The sequence below is a fragment of the Paramormyrops kingsleyae genome, chromosome 15 (genome assembly GCF_048594095.1).
Source record: "Paramormyrops kingsleyae isolate MSU_618 chromosome 15, PKINGS_0.4, whole genome shotgun sequence".
Taxonomy (NCBI): domain Eukaryota; kingdom Metazoa; phylum Chordata; class Actinopteri; order Osteoglossiformes; family Mormyridae; genus Paramormyrops; species Paramormyrops kingsleyae.
The window spans coordinates 15,512,436-15,535,573 of record NC_132811.1 but is presented as its reverse complement, the minus strand read 5'-3'; the positions used below and the strand labels follow the sequence as shown (position 1 = coordinate 15,535,573).

The following is a 23,138-nucleotide window of genomic DNA, read 5'->3' as shown; positions in this document are numbered from 1 at the left end:
TGTATTTACAATGTGTATCAGACAATAAACAGAGTATTCATGTCAAAATGTATCACATTACTATACAATACTATGCATCAGGAAGGGTACCAAGCTAATATTAATCAACAATTAAATACATGCATATAATATTAATACTTAATTCAAAAATTTACCTAATGTATAAAACATACAACATTTACCAAGACCAGATTGCTTACCTTCACTGTTTGCATCCATTGCTGATACGATCTTGAATTAGCTATAATGCAATTAATGCAATTAAATATTGCGATACAAAATATTGTTACACAAAATGTGAGAATGTCTGTGAACAGGACACCAAAAGCCATCCAGGAATTTGATAATGCAGTTTCATCTAATTGAATGGAACGAGTATCTATAAAATGCAGTACTACTGTTAATATTACGTTCAAAGTAGTAATTAGTAGTAATTATTATCTTTCACCTTATTATACTTATTTGTCCTTGTATCTTTTGTAAATGTTTAGTTGTATGTTTAATTGGCTTATGTCATGACACCACCCGCACCAAAAGAAATTCCTTGTACTTATCTGTACTTGGCAAAGAAAAAAAAATTCTGATAAAAAAAAAAAAAAAAGATTCTGATTTTGCAGCCATGTTACTACCCTGTCATCACATTGCAGTGTGCAGAGCAAATCCTTAATTGGTGAAAATCATGGAAATACTGGACTTTGGAAAGAACGAGTTCTTAGAGGGAAAAAAAGGCAATGAGATACTAAGGGGTAAAGGAAAAAATCCAAGCTTGTGTGTTTCAAAGCAGCATAAATGTGGTCACTCACATCCACAGAACCCCCCGTCCGTGATCTCCTCCTCAAAGATATCCGTAAAGCCTCGTCCTGCGTTCAGTTTCGCCAGCCTGCCATCGATGAACTGCAGCCGTGAAACAAAATGAAGACCAATGTTATTGGGAGGAGGACTTTTCATTCTACCTGCACAACACACACTGAGGGGGTCCCACACAGACACATACATACAGACATCAAAATTCACAACGGCTGCCAGATTAAGGACATCGTTTCCAGACAGCCCGCCATGCATTCTGAGGTCTCATGTCCTCCTGTGCTATGGAGAGCTGACAAAACCCCATGAAATAAACAAGATGTTACCGCAGAGCATTTTCCCCTTTAAAATGTAGACTTGCACATGGATTATTACACACTCATTGACCCGTTAACTTTTAATAAGACACTTTAATTGAAATGAAGCCTTACCACGGCAATAAAAGAAACCCTTTCTGATTGGTTGCTGGGTATTACAATAATATTAAGAATGATTTGTTCTGCTGCAAGTCACAGGGTTAAACCTGGGACTGATAAATTTAAGGTTAATATAGAGTGGGCCAGTATAACCAGGAACAAGCCACTGCAGGGTCCCTCACTGAAACATTTACTAAGCTGAAAGACATTATTGATGGACGGGAAAAAAAATAGTGAAGAGGAAGTCAAACGGACTATATGGCACGTTTCTCTTGGAATAACAGTCACTTGTTTTACAGTGCCAGTGCCAGCGATTACCGTGTGTCTGCAGGCTACTGAAACGGCAGAATTTGAGAGATACAGAAACCACATGGCACAGTCCAAGGTCAACTGCGCTTTAAAGGACAAAGAACACACACAAATAAAAAAATGAGCAGGAAAACGTGCATATCGCAGACTGAAATCCTAAACAGGCAATGAAATAAAGCAACAATAGTTGGTAGAGCTAGCTGTTTAACAGACATTACAAATGATCCCTTTGGATGAGCAGAGTGGCCAGGCCACTCAGGATGTAACTACACAGTAAGGTTTCATGTGTTTCTTTGGATTTACAAATATGTGCTTGATTATTTTATGCAAGAAAATCAGAATAAGAGGTTACAAAATATAACGTAAAAAAAAGCTGAAACGTCAGGCTGGTGATGACCAGAACCGTGTGTTCAAGGGAAGCAATGGTGAAACCGTGCCTTCGATTGGTTCAGCATCTATAACCAACCGCCATGCCGAAAGATGGTTCCTGACAATGTGAGCAAAGGTGAAATTGGGGGGGGGGGGGGGGGCAAAGAAAGCAGACTGCTACTGGCATGTCTATTCTGGGCAGGACTGCTTCTAAAGAGTTCATGGTCAGATCGGTCTATGGTAACCAGCGGCCATGTTTCTCTCTTATAAAGAAGGAAAAAAGAGGAGGCAGCAATGATAAAGGAACCCCGAGCTACTGCAGAAAAGGGGGAGAAGAGGGATATCTTTGAACTGCCGGTCACTATCTTCTCCGGGAAGGTTACGCATGTGCTGAGTGTCAAAGCACAGCTTTATAAACTGCAGAATTCATTCCCCGGCACAAAGGCGCATCTGGTGTACATCCGGTTTAAGGCTACACGCTTTACTGGAGGAAGAGTTTCTCAAAGCGTCAGCCTGCCAAGACGCATTGACAGCTTGCATCCACAATCAGTGACAGTTCCCACTGATAGTACATTTCCGAAGATGAGTCTAGAACTAAATGATATTACAGGAAATAATTGGCTGACTATAGCTCCATCAAAGCCATTACACACTAGACCCCCCTCAAAGCCTTTAGCAAACATATCAAGTAGAAGTCCAGAATGTGAGCATTACATTATGCAGATAGCTGTCGATGTTATTTTTAATCATTTTTCGTGTTACTCCTCACACTACCAGTACACAAATATAAACATGAAGCACTGTGAGAAAATCCAGCAAGAGATAAAAGTAAACATACAGCTATGAATTTCCTTGACACACAACAAATAGTTATTCTCTACATGTAAATATATATTACATACACGCATACCTGTTTGAAAAGCTGGAGGTTGACGGCCATTTCGAGGAAGCATCTCATAGTGCTGGAGCGATGTGCCACAAAGCTTTCTTCACAGAAGGTGATCGGCTCTCCCTGTTTTTTTTTTTTTTTTTGGAGGGGACAACAACAAAATCATGACAATCTAAATTTCAATATCAAATCCTCACACACGTGATTAGGCGAAAGGATTTGCATTTCATGTCTGGCGCTGCCTTTTAAGTGTGCAGATAAACTTCTACCATTCATATTTAATCAATTATTTACATATTTTACAGTTATTTATATTCCCTTTTCCTAGGGGAAAACTTAATTTAGTTTAAACAAGATTTACAATCAGAAATCCGATAAAATGTTGATGCCCATGGAATATCAAATGGCGACGGACATGATCATCTGCAAGTGCACTGGATTACCAGCTAAACCTCAGATCTTCCAGTCTGTGCTCTCCCCCTATGCACTGGTTTTAGGCCAGGGGGGGGCAATCTTATCCGCAAAGGGCCAGTGTGTGTGCAGGTTTTTGGGATAACCTGTAGGTCAGCTGTTCAAACCCAGTTCTGAGGACTCTTTCAGCTAATCAGTCCTCTAATTAGTTATCTAATTAGGGAATTGCAGCGAAAACCCGCATACACAGCGGCCCTTTGCGGATAAGATTGTCCACCCCTGTTTTAGGCAGCTCAAAACTGATTCCATGTTATATTTCTAAACATCTACCTTAACACCTCACAGTCGTCAGGCTGTGGAAGCATGGAACACTAATACCTTTTGATAAATAGCAGCGACTCAGATGATGGCACAGAATGGAACAACTCAACAAAAACTTAGTAAACTCAAGCAGACTTAGGAGAAGGTTGCCCTTGAAAACACCCCTCATACTCAGAAATCAGTCATGAATGAATGTTAAACATGTGGGACAGAAAATAAAAATACAGCAATCAAATCAAATTTTGCTGTCAGGTTTGTCAATACTGAAGACCTAACAATGACATCCAGGGGCAGAACTTAATGAGCAACAGTAAACAGTAATTACCTATGTCTTTATATGAACACATTATTCATTCCTTCAGCTGGATCTTAACTAGCCAATTTAAAGCGGAGTGCGTGTCCTTTTTATAAACAACAAAAGGATTATTCGAATAAATTCTACAGCAGAATATTTAGTAGGGAGCATCTCTCAACTTTGGCATCGGTTTGTATCTCGTGTGACTGGTGAGGGATCGTCTCTCAAGCCGTGGTCTGACTGAGTACCTTATTAACTGTGTTTCTGGGCATATCTGATCTTCTTCCTCCATGAGTCTCAGAGCTGGCCCTATTAAACCGGAACATTTGCATACCATGCTTGCCACTTAAAGGCATACTCTGAACAGTAGCTACGTAACTTATATCACCGAAAAAGGAAAAAAAATGCGTGAGCAAAACATTAATTCTAATTATGTGGTAAAGCTGACATTTTCCATTACTGTGAAACAATATACTGAATACTAAAGAGGTATATGGTGTTTGGCAATTTATAAACAGCTCAGAAAGACCTTCTGATACACTACATATCTTGACATTGAAACTGGACCATGCAGTTATTCCATAAAGGTATTCAGAAGAGAGGCTGTCTGCCTTGTGCTGGAATCTCACTTGCCCTGGATCTCTTCCTCCTTAACTGCGCCCTGCTATGTACGTATGACTGGAGCCCAGGAGCAGAAGTACCTACATTATTCCTGCCTGAACTGCCTTAATTCATCTCCAACAAATGCATTCATTGATTGACAGCAAGCAGGTGAAATCTTACAGGTTTGTATCGCAGGGCATCCCGATAGGATCCGAAAAGGGCAGCTTGAGCCCGGAGAAAGGCCCGGGCCACCCCACTGCCTGTCGCCGTCGACTGCTTTTTCAGCTTGCTCTTCAGCGTGGAGATCTGGGCCAACGACAAGGATGGGGACAGAGAGGAAGAAGAGAAAAGTTAAATTAACACCTTTGAAATTGGTGGAAAGACTCAAATCCCTATCGGGGTGTGAAGTGTCACATTTGCAGGTCAGCCAAAAAAGCCTCCCTCCTCCCAGATAGCTTATCCTTTGTGCTGCAGGGAGCACCTGCTGGTCTGTTAATTGAGGCGAAGTTGTGTGTGCGTGTGTGTATGTGTGTGTGTGTGTGAAAGGGGAGGCTTGCAGTGCATGTGGTGGTGACGGGGGGGGGGGGGGGGGGGGGGGGCATAGTCCATAGCACTTCAAGGCTTCATAAATAAGCCCAACATAAATAAAGCACTAATTATAACGTCCGCCATTTGCCACTCAAGTGCAGTCTGCCGCAGAATCAGTACTACAACAAAAGCAAGCACAGTACACAGGGAAGCGGCTCTCCTCGTTAGTAACAGAGGGCTTCCTTCCTAGATGCTGGTGCTGTCAGACACTGCCTGTTATACAGCTTGAGTCGAGGCGGACAGCAAGTCTGGTTTGGTTGTGCTACCTTGGTAGCAAAAACAGTACAGTCAGGTCCAAGGCGAAATTGTGCAAATAATCATTATAAGCACAAAAAGAAACTTAAGCAATTATCTGCATAATGCAGAGGATTCACTTGTATAGATTTTAATGTGGAAATTTTGCTAAATAAACAGACCTTTGAATCGAAATTATTAAGCTGCCCCCCCCCCCAATCAAACTCTCTCCTATGCCCTTGAATCTGATCCAAGCCACTCCACCATGAATTTGACCAGCGTGGCTTTCAGAGCATATGACTCTCACTGGAGGAGAGCTGATTGGACAACCAGTGCAAGTCACTTTCCAGTGAGGGTTAACCATGAGCTGACAGAAGGAGACAAAAACACTATTAACTTCATGATTCATAAGTAACTTACCGAAAATACCGATGAATCTGTAATTATGATCATCTGCATGCGTCTTTCAAAACTAGCTTCTTATTATACAGGGATCCCTGTTAATACGGAATAAACTGGAAAACTGAAACGCACTTCAAGTGTGATGCCTCCATCAGGGCTTGATTTGTGTGCAAGCAGAGGGGGGGGGGGGGGGGCCGGAAATAAGATCCTCTGAAAGCCTTCATTCATATCACGTGCACACATCTGAGCACAGTTGGCACACATCTGAGTCACGTTACGGGAAGACAGAGCAACGAGAATAAAATTCACCACTGTCAAAGTCATTCTAATATAATCATACTGTAAAAAGAACAAACTGTTTTTTGAACAGAACCGACCACCAGGCAATGAATAAAGAGATATCATATGTAGGTAAAGGTGGGTGGGAAAAAAGACTTGTCTCAGAAAAAAAAGTACCCAATTAAAAACAGAGTGAAAAGTGACAAAACTGTAATACCATTGACATTTAAAAATCAAAACCAACGATTTGGCTCTGACAACGTCACGTGTATATTATCTGGCATGCAGTGCTACCGCCGGCACTGTTAATTAAATATTACCTTTTGAATAATACTAACAAGACACAAACGAGGCATCAGAGAGAAGCTTAGCACTACAGGTGATAAACCTATTTGGCAGTGACATTTTTTTAGTGTAAAGTCACATCAGCTATGATCTGATCAAAGAAAGATTCCCCCCATTGGGTCCAATTATAACTACGGTATCGAAGTGGGGGGGGGGGGGAGGATCATTGAGTTATGATATTCATAATCTATGCAGGGAGGCCTTTCCAGTATAGGTCTTTTCCCCATAGCTGTGATCTTTTCAATTTACATCAAGGGAGGACGGAGCCAGATAAAAGCCTGCCGTCCAATTCGCTTAGCCCGTGGAGGGCATACACTGAGCCTCATTAAACTCTATTCCATTAACTTCTGAACAGGGTTTGAAGTGCACCACGTAAAGATCACGGGTCAGGGGTCGCTCAGAAAACAGATCTCCATTTAACTCACCAGCTGGAGATGGTAATTAGCAGGTGCATCACTGTCATTTTAAAGGATATCAGGCGTTTTTGCCGTGGGGTTTTACTAGATGTCAGCCACTGCTTGATACAATTCTGAAAAGCAGCTACAGATACCCACAAAATGTACATCAACAAATACCCCTTTCTGGATTTCTTTTAAAGATAAACAAAAAAAAACAAGTGTTACATTTAAAAGTTCATGCGGGGTTTGCTGATTTTTTTTTAGCAATTTTAAACATTTTAAATTACGATCAAACACAAACCATTTGTTAATCTGGTTTGTTTTTTAATCCAAGTTATTTACTGGATGCAAAAGTTGCATATTCAGTCATTTTTTCCATTAATGCTAAAATGAAAAATCATACATTGAGAAACTCCTCTATAGCTGTGAGGTTTCTGTGGGGGACAGGACAGATAGGAGACTGCTGAAGATGACCCACAGCATCCAGCAAGCCTGGGTGGTGTATTTCTACGCTAGTGCAGAAACAGTGTAGCATCTTGGCTGTACTCCACCACATCCCCATCTATCATACAACACTGATCAGTATTAAAAATGGATGGATATTCTCCTTCTCAATATTATTGCAAATCCTTCGTTTAGTTATTAATCTTTATACAGATGCTGACAGACCAGCGGACACAGTTCCACCTTTGTAAACGCCGTCACCTGCTGCAATGTTCTTATTCGGATCGGTGACTCATCGCTGTCTGTCAGTGGAAATGTCAACAGGCCAAAAAAACGGCAGCTAGCGTGTCTTACTCAGACTGTCTACCAGCTACAGCATTAATTTGTGCTGCAGTATTTGTGGCATTCGTGGATTTAGGAAAGAGCTGACGATGCACTTTTAGACACACCCACTTTCACAATTTATCAGTTCACCTTGATATCCTGTATTTATAACCAAACGAAACTGCTTTCATGCCATATAGCAAACATATCACGTTCATCAAAAACTAGGTAAATACTGTATGGTTAAAATTAGTGGGAGAAACATGTACACTGTAAAATAACACTTGTGATTTCAACAGCAACAGAAATAAAAATGTAAAGGGAGCTTTCTCCTATACAATTTTACCTTAAATCGCTAATTTAAGATAAAATGCTACGGAACAATTACAACACAATGCTACTGTAAATAGTAGCTGAAAAATTAAATAACTACTGAAAATAAGTACAAACTGTACATATATACTTCTGTCCGTCTTCCAGTTGCTTATCGAAAGCAATCTCCATTATCCTGCACATACACATTCATCTCCAAAATTGTAAATGCACAAGTACAAAACCCCCACATATTAACAATTGGTGGTGTGTGTGTTTATATATCTATATATATAGTTGTTATATTGTAATTTGCCCTCTTGCAGACTCACACTCAAAAAAACATGTACATAGACTTCTGGTGAGATATGTGAATTTATAGTTTGCAATTCAAAACTGTCTATATTACAGTAATTAGAAGGAAGAAAATGAGTTCTGCTCATGAAAACAAATCATTTTATTGCTTAGAAATTGCAGGATAGGGAGGCAAAAATTCAAGGCCTTTGAAATGGAGAAACTCAAACGCTATTTTTGCCTTTCTGTATCTTAAGTGCACGTTAAATATTAAAGGGCCACATTAACTAAAAAGAGTTGGCTTTTGCCGGATTTCCCACGCCGGATGTACGTGCTGCAGATCGCCCAGAAATGTGCAACAGGTGAGGAAACCTTCAATGAGAGATGAAGCAGCACGTCTAACTGCTGTTTCGCGGCCGCAAACTGCCGTCTACACTCGGCGTTAAGTTCGCCGGAGCGCCTCGGTGCAGCATTAGCTCGCCATTGAGCGGAGTCGCACAGCATGTTCCCAGCCGCTTCTTTCACACACCGTCACTGGAAATTGAGAGAATGACGTTTTGTGTAGCGCCGCCGAGTCGAGATGTTACACAAATACGACGTTTCGGTGCATTTCCGCTGTAAAGATGACAACTGACTTATGCGACCATTAAAAGCCGTATGGGAATTCTGTGTGTATATGCATATATTCGCCAACTTCAACTCAAGGAATTAAACTAAACGTGTGCACCCAAAGATGATTTAATACGTATTTCAGTTACGTTTATTTAAATATCATATATATTAAAAATACCAGGCGTTGGTACTGTTTTAGCCATGAGACCCATCTATAAAATCCAGTTTAAAACGCAAACTTTAGCCTCTTAATAAACATATCATGCATAATTCAAATTCGAACTCCAAGTTGCAGCAACACAAATACATTCGTCATGCACCGTGATCTGGACAATTTTTGAATGGTTTTAATGCGATTGCGACATATTCTCACTTAATAATGGAAAGCTGTACTTTCTGTACTCAAACGACTAAAACAAATATCAAACAATGTCGTGTTATAATATGTAACCTATATATAACATTTTCACGAAGGTTGTATGACCTTCATTTACTATAAGTAACTCGATTAATCCGAGAATTACTGACTTGGAAGATGAAATTAAATGATTTTCTTGTAGCCTACAATCATCAGGATCGCGCACAGGAAATAAGTGAACTAAATTCTATAGTTAAATTAGCAGCACAATGCCATTTAAAATGTATTTATGGGTTTAAATAGTGATCAACCCCATGGTGGATTCTGACGGACATTTTGACCAAAATGCAGTTTTCATCACGTACATTGTAATTAAAAACGTAACCTACACAGTTTTCCTCACGCAGATCATTCTGCAGTAGTCATAGACGAGTCTTGCCACAGACACGTTTGTCCGTGCACGGAAAGATTGATGATCTCGGGTTTTAAGTTTCTTTTCGTACAATTCAATAATGCTAAAAAGAACTCAAATATGATTCAAATAGGTCTGTTAAAAATCTAAAATCAGTGAACAAAATACACTACGGGTTAACCAGTATTAATTTTATAAGATTTATTAAGACGTTAACATGCACAAAGCTTATAAATATTGATTAAATATATTTTATTCTCATTAATAGGCATGTTAATAATCAGTTGGAATCATTTACCAATTTGGATGTTCAGATGAGAAGGAATCGTTTTTTATTATACCAAAATTCACTGTATATGCACATGTCTTTAAAAATTCAGCATACTATACAAATCTCAAGATACCTTTAATTTTTGGGAGTTCAGGAGATATACAAAGTTACGTGTATATTTCATAATGAGATTGCAAAAGCATAAAAATTGGAATCTGCTCAGAGTCAGTCTGGCAAGATGATTATGGAACAAGCCAAATGGTAGTATTAATCTCTGTCGGACAAGGCAAGTTTGATGGCTTTTAATAAAAACACTGCTAAAGTAATTGACTTGCCTACTATGAGAAGTATAATCCCGAATATCCCAATGCATCAACAATACACAGGCAATATACTGAAGTCACACTAATCATAAAAATTTGAAACTTAAACTTTAAACTGTAAAATTAAGTCTGTATTGATTCTTAAATCAATTATATCACATCATTAAATGGGTTCTACAAATATTTTTTAAATTAAAAATACTGCATTAAATACTAACTCTAAAAAACCATGTGCAGTTATATGAAATAACAAAAAAAGTCCTACAACACAGACACTATAAAGATTTACATATTTCACAAAAAAAAAGTTATGGATATTTTTGGCAATTTTTCGTGTCACTAAGTAAACTTCATTCTAATACCAATTCAAATAAAATGTAAAACTACTCTTTCCCCAAAAGATTTACACAGATAATTTATTTACAACTACTCTCAAGGTTTGACATTCTTAGAATGTGTACCAATACAAATTTCTAACAAAAAAATACAATTAGAAGTGTACTTAAACCATGTTGCATGCTCTGTTTCCAATAAAAAGAACCTCCGAAATAATTATCAAAAGAGGGCCGCATCCGTTTCGAGCTCAGACCAATTATTCTTCCTATTTGTAAATCTTTAGGATTTTGAAGAACGGAACCGCTACTGGCGTGGAAGCATTTCTAATAGTCAATAAATCTAAAATATTATGTGTGAATTTCGGAAAAATGGCCATTAAGCCTGGCACGCCGCAGCCTAGTGTAGGGACTTGCATTAAAAAGGAGGCACGTAATTCAGGACAACTGTGACCTCTGACCCTTCTAAAAGCAGGACCACTGGCCGGACCATCTTAACACAATCCACATGGAGACGAACCTGCCCAGCTCATAATTAGCCCGATCTCAAAAGCTTTTACTTAAATTAATATATGGGCAAATTCTTTTTTTCTTCCCTTTTCAAAAGCATATCAATTGCTTCAGGGTCCTGTTTTGTAATTTTGCAGTTAGGAAGGAAAATGCTGGAATTGTAAAGAATAATTTTCTCCCAATATCATATTCTAAAAGGATCTTTTACAGCACTGGACTTTGACTAAAAAAAAACATCTTATTTAGGGCCAAAGGAAAGGAGTAGAGTAGAATATAACACACCACGTTCATTATAATTCAAATCGCAGTTTAGGCACATAATTAAACTGATTAGCAACACTCTCTTTGGAAGCTAAGAAATAACCTTGCATTGTTCCTGGTTAGTAACTGAGTTGCTAATTAACTTTACCTGAAAGCTGAAAAGGAATGCACACAAACAGCTAAGCGCCTTTTTGCATGTGATGAGCTCTGACGATTTAACATGATGTGCAGGGTACGTTTTATCATTACCTGGTGAATGACGGCAACCCGAGATCAAAGAAAGCATTCGGCTGCTGCTTCATTCATTAAAATGGTGACAATAAAGGATTCTTCCCTGCTTCGCTTCCCTTCCCTTTCACAGCGCAGTTTGCAAAATAGTTTATAAACAAAATCTAAGCTCGGCAGAGGCAGCGTGTTCGTAATAAATTCACGGGTGATCAATACAACCAATCCATCCAAAAACACACACAGCAAAGAGTGTGTGTATAGGGAAGGGGGGGGGGTCCTTTTTTATGTCTGCGCATGGATGACAGGCATTTTTTGACCCTAATGGTAGCACCATTTCCCATTCTACTGACCGGTGTCATCAGATCATTAATTAAAGGGAAAAGTGCTGGCAGGTGGCTGGAAAGCTAGAACTAGTAATTGGCTCCCTTCCTCCTCCTGTTTTCAGATTTCTGGCTCTTTTCTTCAGAGAGACAGGCCACTAGGCAGACAGAAATATGCCTACTTTGTTATATAATGATTAATATGAAGATGAAGAGATCGGCATTTCAGTGGCTTTGCTGGCTAATGAATACCACTGGCCTTTTAATGACATGCCACACGACTTCTAAGCACTGATTTGGAATGCGCTACTGATGTTGCGAGGCAGCATTTTAATAGTAAGAAAAGGCGATATGCAGTTGACTGGATACCCCCCCCCCACACACACACACACACACCCTCATTTTTTTTTTAAGCAGCTGAATAGTGCTGGAGATGTTTTTGGGAAAACGCTGCTTAAATTTGTCAGCCCCACTTGCAGAGCTGGCCTTGGATGTGTAAACAGCGTCTTGGATGGAAATCACACACAAATAAGCAGACCAAGTAAGCCATTGAAAAAGCTACTGTTTGTAACGTTTCTGTCACGTTACATAATTCCTTTAAAGTATAGTAAGCTGTGCCTACCATTTCAGAACTTACTGAACTACTTTACAGTGGCATTTTTCCAAAATTGGTTCTTATGCCAAGTTAAGATTGGAAATGTACTTAGAAATAAGGGTTAATAGATATTTCCAAGCATGACAATTTATTAAACTATGCTGTTATCATGGGCAGAATAATTGTAATATGAGTTCGTAAATATTACAATAAATGTCATATTATTATTACACTGTATATATTTATAATATTTAACCCCTATTACAGTGATGCAAAACTGTCAATGTCATACTCCCTGCATGAGTCACAACACAGCTGTGTAGCCAAAGGTGCGTGTATTTTAGGTAAGTAGATACATACATGCACACTGTATGTACACATTATATATACATACAGTGTGTGCATATGCAATACATATCAGTGGAGTCTTGCATGAGAACCACTGAATAATATGAAATGTTGGATGAGCAGGAAAGATGACAGATTCAAGGAACTTACCACATCACTTGGCAGGTTCTGCAGGTCATCCGTGGGGCTTTCCAGCATGTTTGTATCGACGTTTAAGATGACCACATCTTCCAGGGATCTACTCTTAACTCTCTGTAACAAGAATATAAGAATACTAAGCTGGTTTCTGTTCCTGTGCAAACACAATGTTACATTTTCTTTTCTATTTCATAGACCCAAGACTACCTCTGACTACAACAAATATTCTCTCTCTCTCTCCATAAAATTATAACTTATATTTCAGGTTAAAAGCAAAATTATTAAACCACTACCATCTGATACCACAGCTTATATCAATCTATTATGCCAATTTAAGTGATGAAAGCTAAAAAGATAAATATTGAGAACGATATAGAACAAATGCAACCACAAAGCTGAAGAGTGATTTCTATTGTCATTCATTCAAAGCAAAAATATTTCAATGCACCCAAGAAGAAGAAAAAAAAATCATTATGTATTTATTCCTATAGCTACTAATCCAACAATTATTTTTTATACTGCAGGTGGAAGAAAGCAGAGTGCAAATTCCTGGCTTGACACGTTCTGACAGTCACTGCTATGGAGACGTGCATGCAGATCTCATTTAATTATATGCACTCAGATAGGAGGACTGTCACTAATGGCACGTGGGATAAACACAGCCATCGCCAGCACTGTCAGGTGTATCAAATTCACATAAAGAACAGGGCCATAAATCAACTGCCAACCAAGGCAGTGTCTCAAAATAATGAAACAATAGCATTTTTTGGAGGGGGGCAGCTTTGGTTCAATTCTAAACACGTTTTATGGCCATGGAAACCTCATCGTTCATTTTAAATATGTTTATAATTTCTTATGCATACAGTAATTTAAAATTTTCACATTCAAGAATGGTTTTGGGGTTACAACTAAAGAAATGAAAATTAGGTTTCGCTAAACACTGCAATGAATACCGTTCAACAGGCATGGCGGAGAACATGCGAGGGCGGAGAACATGCGAGGGGCGGAGAACATGCGAGGGGCGGAGAACATGCGAGGGCGGAGAACATGCGAGGGCAGTGCCAAGCAGGGCAGGAAAATTTACTGATAAGAAGAAATTGTTAAAAATTCAATGTTGTAAAATAGCTACATACCTCCAATAAACTGAGATGAACTCCAATGAGATACGGCATGGGGGCACTGCGGGTAATTTAAAGAAAATAATAAAAAATTAAGCTCTATAAATACACTAATGACTTAAAACCACTACTGATAAAAGAAACATTATAGCACATTTCACTTGACTACATATTTTCTGTTATTCACAAATTTTACTAGTGTACAAAATATTTAAACGCATGTGTTTCCTGCCATCTTAATGGGAAGACTGGGTTTTGTTACAGTAAAAAGCACTAGTGTATTTCAGGCCTATTTTTGATGGTGGAGGAGGATTGGAAATGAGTAAATAAAACTACAACAACTGAGAAAGAGCATATCCATTGACAGTAGCTGAACAAACAATCCATGTGTATTCTGGGGGCAAAATGAATCATAAGCAAGGCAGCCTGCAAAATGAAATTTTGTTAGCCCAATGCAGTATTCCTAAAATCGTTATTTTACGCTCTAAATGCAATTAATTATAGAGCATTACTTCTCATGTTTGTGCGCAGAGGCTGCTGGACTCGGTAATTAGATGTGCCTTGTGTAGCCCAGTTGGTGTGGTAGCTGTTGCTGTGGTTGTGCAATCGGGTTTCACTGTAAATAAGATGCGTACAAGTCCCCGGTAGCATCTGCGCAGCTGTGTACACAAAGGACCGTATTCAACAGCCTCCTTTGCCTTACCCTGCCATGAAATTTCTGAAATATCGGCAGTAATTCAGTTGTAAGGATATAGAAATTTAAATACTATTTGCTTATTCTATTTAATAATTTAATATTTTATTGTGAATTACTTTTATATAAACTGGTCATGCTTGTTGAGCAGATTTATGCAATTATAATTGAATTCAAACACTTAGTGGTAATATAAAAATGTATAAATATTTCACTTTGATACATAGCCATAGTGCACTGAGAAAGAGGAGCTTAAAAATCAAGTATTTAAATTGGCGAAAGAACCAGCCCCTTGTCATATCCACAAGCAGTCTCAGTAGCTGTATCTGACATTACGTAGCTGTAGACGTCAACACTAATTGCAGTGAAGGACGGTGCACGTGGCGTGCATGTGTTTTCTAAGTGCACATCTCATCAAGGTACTGTATGTTCCAAAACCAGCCTTCTAGAGACATGACTGATTAAAAAAAATAAAAAAAATAAAAAGCTTGAACGTCATGCTTAACAAGTGCAAAAAATCCAAGAAATACACTGACTTACATAACCAAAGTCTGTCCTTAAATGCACGGCAAGCTAGAGCAGGTATTAAGCACGTGGTTTAACAGTAACAGCATGTGCGAAACACATGAATTAAGATGAATATTTATAACAGGCCATGAGATCTCTCCTGCGCGTTGCACAGTCATTGACTACGGGGCTCTGTTCGAGCGGCAGAGCGCGGCACGTGAAAGCCGCTGAGGAGGCAGCAGTGACCTTACCAGCAGTAATCCAGGAGATGTGGCGGAAGCACAGGGATGTAAATGTGTTGCCAGTACATTGGATACAGCATGGCAGCGGACCCGTGAACGCATGCAGTTAACTGAAGGATGGAAGCAAAAGGACAACAAAAAAAACGCTTGGAGAAGCAGCAACTTCTGGGTCAAAAAAGGAATGCACTACAACATGAAACAGACTGCTTTAAGGGAAACTGGGTGTACGGAAAACAGCAGCAACAACAACAACACAATATACAGAACAAAATATAAACCCCTGTGCGAGCAGGTACCAGGGAATGGGCCAGAACTTCATTCATAAAACAAAATTAAAATACCACACTTGCTTTCAAAATATGAATATATCTGTAAATGAGTTTAATGTTGATATATACAAATAAACCCAGAGTTGTAAACCATGTCAGTGTGATCGATGATGCCTGTGCCTCGTACTTGGAGGGAGCTTCCCCCTCGCCCTGTGGATCCTAATGACCGGCGCACTTCTGTTTGCTCATCTCCCAGATTAAAATAACATGATTAAATATGGAAAAAGAACAGAGGTCTGAAGGCTCCTCAGGGATATCATTAGGGCAAATTGCCAAAGAATGAAACATGAGCTCTCCGAGAGAGACTGCAAACTGGAATGATACCAGGGGACCAGTATGTTCGACAGTTGGAGCGCCGGTAATGTGCGAACTACAGCTCGGGCTATCAGGAGACCCGACTCTCTGACACGCACAATGTCACGATTGTCCGGCACGCTGGCCGAGCTAAATGCTGTGCTGCAGTAAGCAAAATACACCCTCAGCACCTGCCTGCCCATTGGTGCGCCGACTGAATATTTATGTATGTTTTTGGGGGGGGGGGGGGGGAAATCACTCACTTTTGCTGCCATTTTCCAGGAAAGAACAGCTCCAGCCTCATAATTGCTAAACATTTATGACGACTGATGTCTTTTTTCATATGCACACTTTTGTTACCTATGACATATTCTTTTGGGGCAATTTTCAAGCAAAGATCATGTTCTGTTTTTTTGTCACGTTAGTAATACAGACCTATATTAAATTCTAAACACAATTATATAAAAACAACGTACGTGACATATCTGAACAAAAAAATATTAAGAATAAATAAAATAAATATTTTATTTTTAATCCCGTGAAGAACTCTGATCTTAAGAACACTGCAATTTAACGAGAGAATAAAAACAAAGAAGGGAAAAGCTTCACACGTTCATCTTGCCAATGACAGTGTAAACACTTTGCCTCTCATCTCTCAGAGGAAATAATTCAATGGTTGGTACCATGAAGTAACGGCCCGCAACACTTGCTTACTAACGCCAATTCCTTCACCACGGCACCGAGGCTAGGCCAACTGGCTTGATTTATTCAGAGGTTTAAAGGGATTCTGGACTTCAGATAACAGGGTGGGGGTGTAACCAAGATACAGTTAAAAGCACATCATGCATTTGATTCCTAGACCCCCCCCCACCCACTCCAAAACCCATTGCTTGAGGGTAAGGCTTTGGTTTGCAGCACAAATAATTTCAATGAAGGTAACCAAATTCAACTGTGGCATTTTATTTAATTAGTAAAGCCTGAATCAAAAGACAAAAAGATAAGACAATCTGGTAACTTTCTGGCCCCCCGAACACATTTTCTAAAATCCAGTAGCACAAGTATCTTGATAAAGGATTTGCCAGACAAATAATGAATGTTGGAAGTCAAATAGTTTGTATGTTCCACACAGAGAGATTCCTTTCAGTAAAGAATTATATAAACAATTCACTGGAACAACTGGCTAGATTTCACCTGCTGAGATGAGTTACACATTAACGAGATATCTGCACAAGCGGATTACTCTTCCGCCAAAACGGTATACAACTTACACTGAAAAAATGATGAAAAATGAGTTATTAGGCTATCAAAAGCTAATGGTCAATCCTACACCACATCAACTACTTAAATACAAATACTGTTCTCTCATAAGCCTTGTATGATTATACACATTGATTTACAAATCTATATACCTACCATACTGAACACAAGAACAGATGCACAACATGAATGATATTACCTCATAAATGTTAACGTGAAAATCAGAGGTTTTTTTTTTTTTGGGAAATATTAAGTATTAAAATAGTTCCAAAGGAGCAAATCTTAATTATAATGGAGAAAGTATTACACTGACAACTAATAGATGTTTTTCTGACATCTTTCTGTAATCAAATAAATACAACCTGTTTTGCGAAAGAGCAGAACGGGGAGATTTGCTACGAAATAAAGAAACAGTTAACCCATTGAATAAGAAGTGGAAATACACAACATATTGATTTACAAAATGGCATTCTTGGGTTTAGAAATGAGTAAAAAGGGAAAAAGAAAAATTCTTTGGAAGAAAATGTAAAAAAAAAAAAAAAAAAGGTAAATAGGAAGAATTCCTACCAATAGCTTGACAATATCGCAATCAAACACGACTTCAAGAGAGGAGAGACATTTCCGCTTAGTCTTTTCTGAGGCTCCAATTACCACTGTTCTTTCTCCGCTGACGAATGCCTGCGCCCAGCCAGGTACCGACACAGGTGGGCCCAGTAACAAGTAGGTGGCATTAAAGCGACCAGAAGGAGGTGCAAGCCTGGGAACTCTGGGTTAGACGAGGCCACACACACACGAGAAAAGGGAGGAACCGCGAGCGAGGTGGCATGGATCGGAAAATAACCCAGATTCACAGGAGACCTTAGGGAAGAGAACGCCGCCCTGTAGACAGCACTCCACAGGGAAGAGGGGAGAATGAAAAGGGGGGTTTAAAGGGAAAAAAAACAAAAAAGTGAGAAGTCTGAAGCAGAGCAACCTCTACGGCTACCACTACAGGCCATGGAGGATCAGTTCTCGTTAGCATAACACTGACAGCATGATGAGAAGGCTGCTGTCAGACCCGGGCCCAGCCGGGCCCCCACCAAGAAAACGTGTGGCGGGCCCCAGTCGGCTAGTTAGGGGAAATCTCATGCAGTACAATTATACTGGCACACGAGAAGCCGGCACGCTTGGCTGCCTCTGCAGCCAACGACACATCTTTAAAAGGTGTGTGTGCGTGTGTGTGTGCGTGTGTGTATAAACAGAGTGGTAACTCCTCACCTCTGGTCACAGACCAGCAATAAGTCAACTGATGCATTGTTGTAAAATCATGATTTATGCCTCCGCTTTGAATGGGCGCAGCCGTGCAGTGATGTTCTGCTACACTGGCACAGCAGGTTCACCAGGGGCCTCGACTTTGAGGTCCGGCCCACAGCATGCATAATAAATGCACTTTCTGCTATTTATTTTTTAAATTTCTCTCTTTTTTTCCACATCCAGGCAACTCACTGGAACGACGGTGGCCTGTCCAGCTGGACAATACAGCAGCCAGGACTGAATCCTCTTATATATCATTCACTTGGGAAACCAAGCCAAGGAGGGGGGAGTATTCACAGTATTGCTTATTACTTTACCTCACTGCGTACTTTATTGCCTAAGCAAAGTGCATGTTTATGTATAGGTACAGATTACACCGATCTAGATACACACATCCCAAGGTTTCACACACACACACCTTATTCAAACCAATACAAAGTAAAGGTGGCTTTTTCCTACAATCCATCTGTACATTAGCTTAATATAACCATTTTAATGTACCTGCATTAAAAAAAATAACAGGAGGAGTATTTAAATAGCATACACCTTATACTCTATGCTCCAGTGTCATGGAATGTGAAGTATGGGTGTAGCAAATGTGAGAGGGGTGAATTTCATAAACCCCCCCAGCACGGCATCGCCTTCGGGGAGTCCTCAGATCCTGCTGGACCACAGCCTCTGCTCTGAGATAGTGAACTGGAACGGTATGAGATAGCGTGCGGATGACATCACTCGCTCGGTCCCCCCCGCCGCCGCGAACTGTCATAAACATTTGGACTGAAGCCAGCATAGGAGATAAGCGACGACTCCCTATGCAGGCAAAGCTGACCTGCCGCAAATCATAACTCCTCATTTATGGGCTGCCAGATATAAAACAGCGCAGGTAAGAGACAAATAACCTCATTCAACCTTTGAGTAATGTGTATTTTTTATTAACCCTTCATACCAAAAAAAAATAAGATCCCTCCCTTGTTCTGCTTTCGATCAATACATTGGCTTTTCCTCTTCAACGAGTCTAAACTTAAATGAGCAAAAAAGATGCAATGGAAAAACTCATGTTTTAAAGTTTCTGCATACTGCACATTTGAAAGCCAGCTGACACTCCTGAAGCACGTTAAAGGAGACAAAAGGTGCCACTCAACACGCTTTTATTACCAAGGAAACAAATTTAAATACATAATTAAATAAGAGGCTGTTAAGAGAGGAGGTACTCACAGTGCTAAGCTTGCTTGAGGTAATAATTATTCGTCGTTCATGCAGCATACTGGCATAGAGTTGCAACATATTATTCACATCCACAGCAACAAAGTATTCAGTCAGGTTTCTCTGTAAAAGAAATGGAATAATATTTTCCATGGATTGCTCAGGACACCACAGCACATGGGAGGAGAGACTGACACCATGGTAGAAGAATAATAAACAAACAACTATATAAAAATAGGTAAATGAATAAATGAATGTATGAATGAAAAACAAACAAACCGACAAACAAATAATGACATGCATTTCCTGGCTAATTATAAAAAATGTGGGAAGTTTTCCGAACAGTTAAAGTTTTAAAAAGCAGCCAGACACCAATTACTCTGCTACCCCAAATGGGTTGTTAAAAACCACCAATAAGTTAAAAGACAATGATTCTGGTAATTCATAATGTATCACTGAAACCCTTATGAACAAACAAACAAATGAACTAAAATAAAAAAAATAAATGTATTAAAATGGTATTTTATTACCAGAGTGATTTCGTTGATTTATGAGGTTCTCTAATGGCAAAACTACTTACACTTTCAGGAATGGTAGGAAGTCCATTAATATCAGGAGCTATGAAGTACGAATGCTGGGGGAGGGGGGGGTTGGGAGAGAAAAATAAGAATGGAATAAATCGGCAGAAAAGGACATGGCTACATTCCATACGTCTCATTCTCCCCTGTCTCAAGGACCATATAACTTTATCATGCCTACACCTTTCATAAACTGACAAGAGGCCACACAAGCACAGTCTTCTTTGCAGGTTAAGGTGCAGCATACAAACAGGGCAACAGCTCCTGACAACAACATATGTTTAAGTGCTTGGATCACCGCAGCGTAAGGCAGGACAGTCATGGTCCAAGTTGCAGGGGCACCTTTTGTAGTGCGCACACATGCCCACCAGTCCCCGCACGTTGTCAAAGTCCGCTGCGTTAACCATGTGTTCCTTTCTGTCTCTCTCCACAACCTTCCCCATTACACCAACCCGAATGTCTATAACAAGCACAACAAGTTACCTGAAAACAAGGGAGCAACCAACCTCTGATCATGACCCACACACACACACACCCACCTCTTTTCTTCTGCACAACCAGAGTTGCATTAAAGGGGCAACAAAACTGGTCTTTCGCAAACAAGAAACAGCAATAACAATAACAACAACAGAGACGGCTTGTCATGCAGTTAGTGGTTGTGCCATAGCATGTGAATGCCCACCGCCTGGAAAGCAAGTGAAAGCGCACCAATGAAACGATTGTCCCGTGACTGTCAATTATCAGAGAGGAGCAGGAGCTGCCCACAGCTGGTTTCAAGAGCAGCACAGCACACCTACACTTAATAATCAACCAGCTCTCTGGGGGCACAAAAAGCCTTTTTATAGAAACCTTAAACCTGGACTTATTTTATTTTTTATATACGTTTTCTTTTCGTTTTTTTTTACATCATTTCCTGTTGGACTCCTGGAGAAATTACGTGAAGTCAAGGGCAACAATGCATTACAGGAATATTAATCTATATAAACTCACTTTAAATTAAACACAAGGCATACTCTGATCATTCCTAAATACCGCTGCACTTCAATAACAGTGTTGCCCGTTTTCCCTCGCCCATAAGACATTATTTCAGAACCCGCCTTATACGATGCGACGTTAAATACGAGTCAAGCATCAAGGAGACTTGATAACTAAGACCGATCTCTCTCCCCTCCCCATTTACTGGCAAAGTAAAGAAGCCTAGCATATTCAAAAAGAGACTGCAGCAGTCAGAACACCATCAATCATTAACGAAGCATGATTGTCTTCTAAAAAACAAAAAAAAAAAAGAGGAGAGACAGACACTGAGACCCAGGACAGTTAGTTTTGTTATATTTAACAGACAGAGGCTGATTTGGGCAGCGCTGGATGGGCCCTCAGCTTACGATTGAACAGAGCAGCACTTTTTGGATTTCAAAGACACTGCGCACCCCCGTACACCTCACTCACCGGCTTCTGGCTTCGGGGGTCTTTTGCAACCTGCCCAGTGGCAATGTGCAACTGCTCGTTCTTTCACATTGAGGAAGAGAGCAAAACAAGGTTCATACTTGAAAGGGCAGAAATCTATTTCTAGTTGGCGTCATGAAATAGAAATCAGCTTCACAATATTCTAGTCTATCTATTATAAATCAAGCCCCTCCCCATAGTATACATTTAAATGTAGTACCAGCTTTTTTCCCTCCTATAGTAACCTTTCTGTGGAGAAACCATCTGCAATTTCTTCAAACACACACAACAGCTTGCATTTGGACTCTGAATCAACTTTAATCCCCCCCGCCACCCCCCAGTTTTAAAAACCAGATAAAACACTCCCAGGGGACACAGACACTACATTTAGGTTGTTAAGAGCCACGAAGTGGTCTCCACAAAAACTGGCTCAGTCCCTAAGGGGCTGTTACAATGTTACGATACCACAAAAGCCTTCAAACATGCTTAACTCCGAAATTAAGCAAGAGCACAGAGCTCAATGATTTTAAAAGCTCATAGCATGTATGCAATGCCAAAACTGTAAAGATTTTTATATAATATAAAGGTCTTGTCTTTGCTAAGACACTACATTTAAAATATACATTTTCATATCAATTACCGGCTTCTTTTATTACAGGACACGTAACCAATATGGGACTAGGTGTCTCTTCTCGTTACTACTAAAGGGAGGCTTTATTAAGAACTAAAAATTCAGCTCCACTTTAACTGTATCCTTACATGCCAGAAATACACATTAAATGGCAGAATCTACAAAACGAAGAAGCCCAGGGCAATTAACATTTCCCAGGGGTCAGAATCACTGCTGGCACAAAACATCAAACAAAGTAAAGAGACTGTAGTGAGGGGACACAAAGCAGAATCGGAGAAGTGGCCCTTCAGCACATGCTATCCTGCCAATTCTTAAAAACCATTTTGTTTGGACACAAAATGACTGCTTTCATTTGCCCTAATAATGGCAATGATAATAATACTTACCACACTTAGACTGACGGGACTGTTTGGCTTTGGCACTGGGAGGCAGTACAAAGATTTTAACATGTCATTCAAGTCATTTTCCTGTGGAAAGGAACAAAGACAATATATCATTTCATGACCACTGCTCTGTTACAAAGTCTACAGTATGCATATACACACGCGGAAAATAACTCAGAAATGTTTAACATGAAATTCTAAGGTCAAAAATTGCACATTTGCCCTACTGTCATCCACAACCCTGGCACTGCTAAATGAAATTCTTTGTACACGATTAACCAAACAAACATACTAAAAAAAATTGTGTCAATAGATGTAATTTTGTTGGACCACAAAAGAAACAGACTGAAAATGTAACATTTTTTTGGGTTACAGGTTATAATTCCTTCCCTCAGTGTTTTAATGTTCTTAAAAGTTTTCC

The 23,138-nt window shown here is 39.7% G+C and overlaps 1 protein-coding gene across 5 annotated transcripts in view; it reads right to left on the bottom strand.

Annotated features, from left to right (window-relative positions):
- The window catches only part of dennd1b (DENN/MADD domain containing 1B), a 78,508-nt gene that overhangs the window by 13,316 nt on the left and 42,054 nt on the right, over positions 1-23,138 (bottom strand). For 3 of the 5 annotated variants that reach the window (XM_023794680.2, XM_023794681.2, XM_072700103.1), the window contains 11 exons: positions 22,721-22,801; positions 21,707-21,766; positions 20,263-20,316; positions 19,695-19,805; positions 15,316-15,416; positions 13,879-13,924; positions 12,758-12,859; positions 4,598-4,723; positions 2,809-2,910; positions 804-894; positions 201-241 (listed from right to left, as the gene is read on the bottom strand). In XM_023794680.2, the coding sequence (XP_023650448.2) occupies positions 201-241; positions 804-894; positions 2,809-2,910; positions 4,598-4,723; positions 12,758-12,859; positions 13,879-13,924; positions 15,316-15,416; positions 19,695-19,805; positions 20,263-20,316; positions 21,707-21,766; positions 22,721-22,801 (915 nt within the window). The remainder of the gene's footprint in view (positions 1-200; positions 242-803; positions 895-2,808; positions 2,911-4,597; positions 4,724-12,757; positions 12,860-13,878; positions 13,925-15,315; positions 15,417-19,694; positions 19,806-20,262; positions 20,317-21,706; positions 21,767-22,720; positions 22,802-23,138) is intronic. The other 2 variants (XM_023794682.2, XM_023794683.2) reach the window with 1 other exon arrangement.